The 2,521-nt window shown below is 41.6% G+C and overlaps 1 protein-coding gene across 1 annotated transcript; it reads left to right on the top strand.

Moving 5' to 3' along the window:
• Window positions 1-1,720: 1,720 nt before the first annotated feature.
• On the top strand, window positions 1,721-2,020 carry K441DRAFT_564163 (uncharacterized protein; the record flags this gene model as incomplete). The annotated part of the gene is made up of 1 exon (XM_067643636.1): window positions 1,721-2,020. A coding segment is annotated over one exon (300 nt), but the record flags the coding sequence as incomplete, so codon positions are not given.
• Between the last annotated feature and the right edge of the window lie 501 nt (window positions 2,021-2,521).

Raw genomic sequence — 2,521 nt, 5'->3', positions numbered from 1 at the left:
GCTTCTTAAGAGGCTTTAGCTTTTTAATATTCTTCTTCCTAGCCATTTTAGAAGCTCGCTAAAAGAATACTTCCTTATTCTCTGCTGCCTTTCTTAACTAACGTCGTACGCGTAGTAAGGACATTACTTTATCCTTAATAGTAGGAACATCCTTAGGCAGTAAGCTAGCTGGAACAAAGCCTCCTCTACTAGGAGGGACTTGAGTAGGAGAACCGCAGTTATTATTAACGTTAATCCTAATATCTTCCTTATCTAAAAAGTCCATATCCTTAAGGAGCTGCTCTATAGCTATAGAGGAAGCTCTTACATAATTAGCTTGGCCTCTTTTAGGTATAGCACCAAGACACTAATTACTTTTAGTAAGAGAGCCAGAGCTAGGGGGTGCTAGTAAAAAGCGTTAAGGTAGTATAACCTGCGATACAGCTTATTTCCGGCGGCTTAATAAGGACACTATATTGGTAAAAACACCTGCCAAGGCGTTGCGATGTAAATATCGGTGTAAATTAAAGCTTTATATATTTTTAAGATCAAAAAAAGTCGTGCGCATACAAGAATATTTGATTTGTATGTGATTTTGTATACAAAGCCGATATTTTGATGTGTGCGGCTCTTATCAAGCGAATTTGCAGATGATAAGCAAACTACAGTATTTTGACAACGACAGTATTTTTACGCGTCCTATTTCCACACGTCGCCTCCTTATATCGCCTTACTACCTTATCCTTATTACCCTTATGTCTACCTATCGCCAATTTAATAGAGGGGTTTATTGTTTTAACCGGTCGATTATTACGTAGAGGAAGAGGCAGCCTTATAAGTAGTAATTGTTCTATAGATAAGGCTCCTACCACCTCTTAAAAGCGCGCTAGCTAGGGCTCTAGTAGAGCCTCTTACCTATTATAAAGTTAAGTCTAACTTAGATCCGGAGTGTAACGAAGCCTAATAGTGGGTATTACGGTGGACTTGTTAATGGACTAGGTATATAGGTAAACAAAAAGTTAACAACGTAAATATAACTAGTAGAGTAGCTGCCCGATAAATTAACTCTAATTATATTCTAAAATTTACTATAAAGAGAGAACTATCTAAGGTAGGGACTGTGGTCCTTTAAATACACAACCTAACCCCTAAGAAAGGTATTTAGTACGTTAGTATATTAGGTACATTAGCACGTTAAGTACGTAAGCCCCGTAACTCGTTATATAACTCGCCTATCCTTTATCTTATAGTTTAACTAGTTCTAGCGCCTCCCGCGCTTCTACTACTAGCCTATTTATATCCTCTCTAAGTAGTCGTACTACCGCTAATATAAGGTCCGTAACATAAACCGTGGGGTTATTATTATTTAGGCTGCTAGGCAGTATATAATGCTAGCTAATGGTGAGTAACTGTATACTTTATAGGCGAGTACCTTAGGGGTAAAGAAGGGGGGTATATTAATTTATTTATTTAATTACTTATCCGTTAATATAAAGTTATTATTAATGCTTTTAAGAGTTAGGGGACGTTTTAATTAATATTCATTTTACATCTATAAGGATTACATAGGTGCCTAGAGTAGGAGGTATAGTAGTAGCTGTTTTGTAAAGGGGTACTAATAGTACACCCAAGCATCCCAACTGACAAAGAGAACCTTCACGTCGCCGAGATTGGCGTCGGTACTGGGTCCGTAAAGGTACCTTTTCATAGCAATTGGTTTACTCCTGACCGGGGAAACAGTATCTGGCTTGTTGACCTGGCACGCTTCCTCCCACCTTCGGCCCACATTGACGGTTTCGATATCGATCTCTCGCAATGTCCGCCCAAAGAATGGCTACCGTCAGATGTTTCAGTGCATAACATCGATTGCGTCAAACCGCTTCCGGGCTACCTCCTCGGGCAGTATGACATTGTGCACGTGCAGCTTTTCCATATCGCTGTCCGTAACAACGATCCCAAGCCAGTCGTGCAGAACCTGACCAGCTTGTTGAGTAACTCACCCCTTCTCTCCTTAATCGCTCTCATCTTTCTTCCTTTATAGTTTTCATTTACTGAAACGCAATAGAACCTGGTGGCTGGATCTCCTGGGGTGAAATCGACTACACTAACAGTCGTTCGCACTTCAGACGCCGAGTCGGCTGAGGAAGACTCTCTAACTGGACTACATCGGCACAATCGGCGAAACCCGGCCCAGCTGGGTTCGCGGCGAGTAAGAATCCTCCTGCACCCCCCTAGTTCTTCCCTCCCGCTCCCACCCTCTCACCTTGTTTATGATAAGCCATCTTAATGACATTAGCTCACTACTGGCCATTGTCAGCCAGGTAGGTATCACGAATGACATATAGCTAGCTGATTGTATAGAGACACAGAAATTAAAGGAGCGATCTGTCTTATTCAAGGTGGCTCTAAGAGCCCTAATATACATAAGAGAATTAACCCCCTACAGGGGTCCCTAGAGAGTGATGATACACGTTGAAACTATACTGATACCGTCTGATACGGACGTCGAACAGCACCCATCGCACCTCTGCAGTAAAGCTAC

This window comes from Cenococcum geophilum (genome assembly GCF_001692895.1).
Source record: "Cenococcum geophilum 1.58 unplaced genomic scaffold K441scaffold_25, whole genome shotgun sequence".
NCBI classification, from domain to species: domain Eukaryota; kingdom Fungi; phylum Ascomycota; class Dothideomycetes; order Gloniales; family Gloniaceae; genus Cenococcum; species Cenococcum geophilum.
The sequence above is the reverse complement of the archived record's forward strand: the minus strand, read 5'-3'. Positions and strand labels throughout refer to the sequence as shown.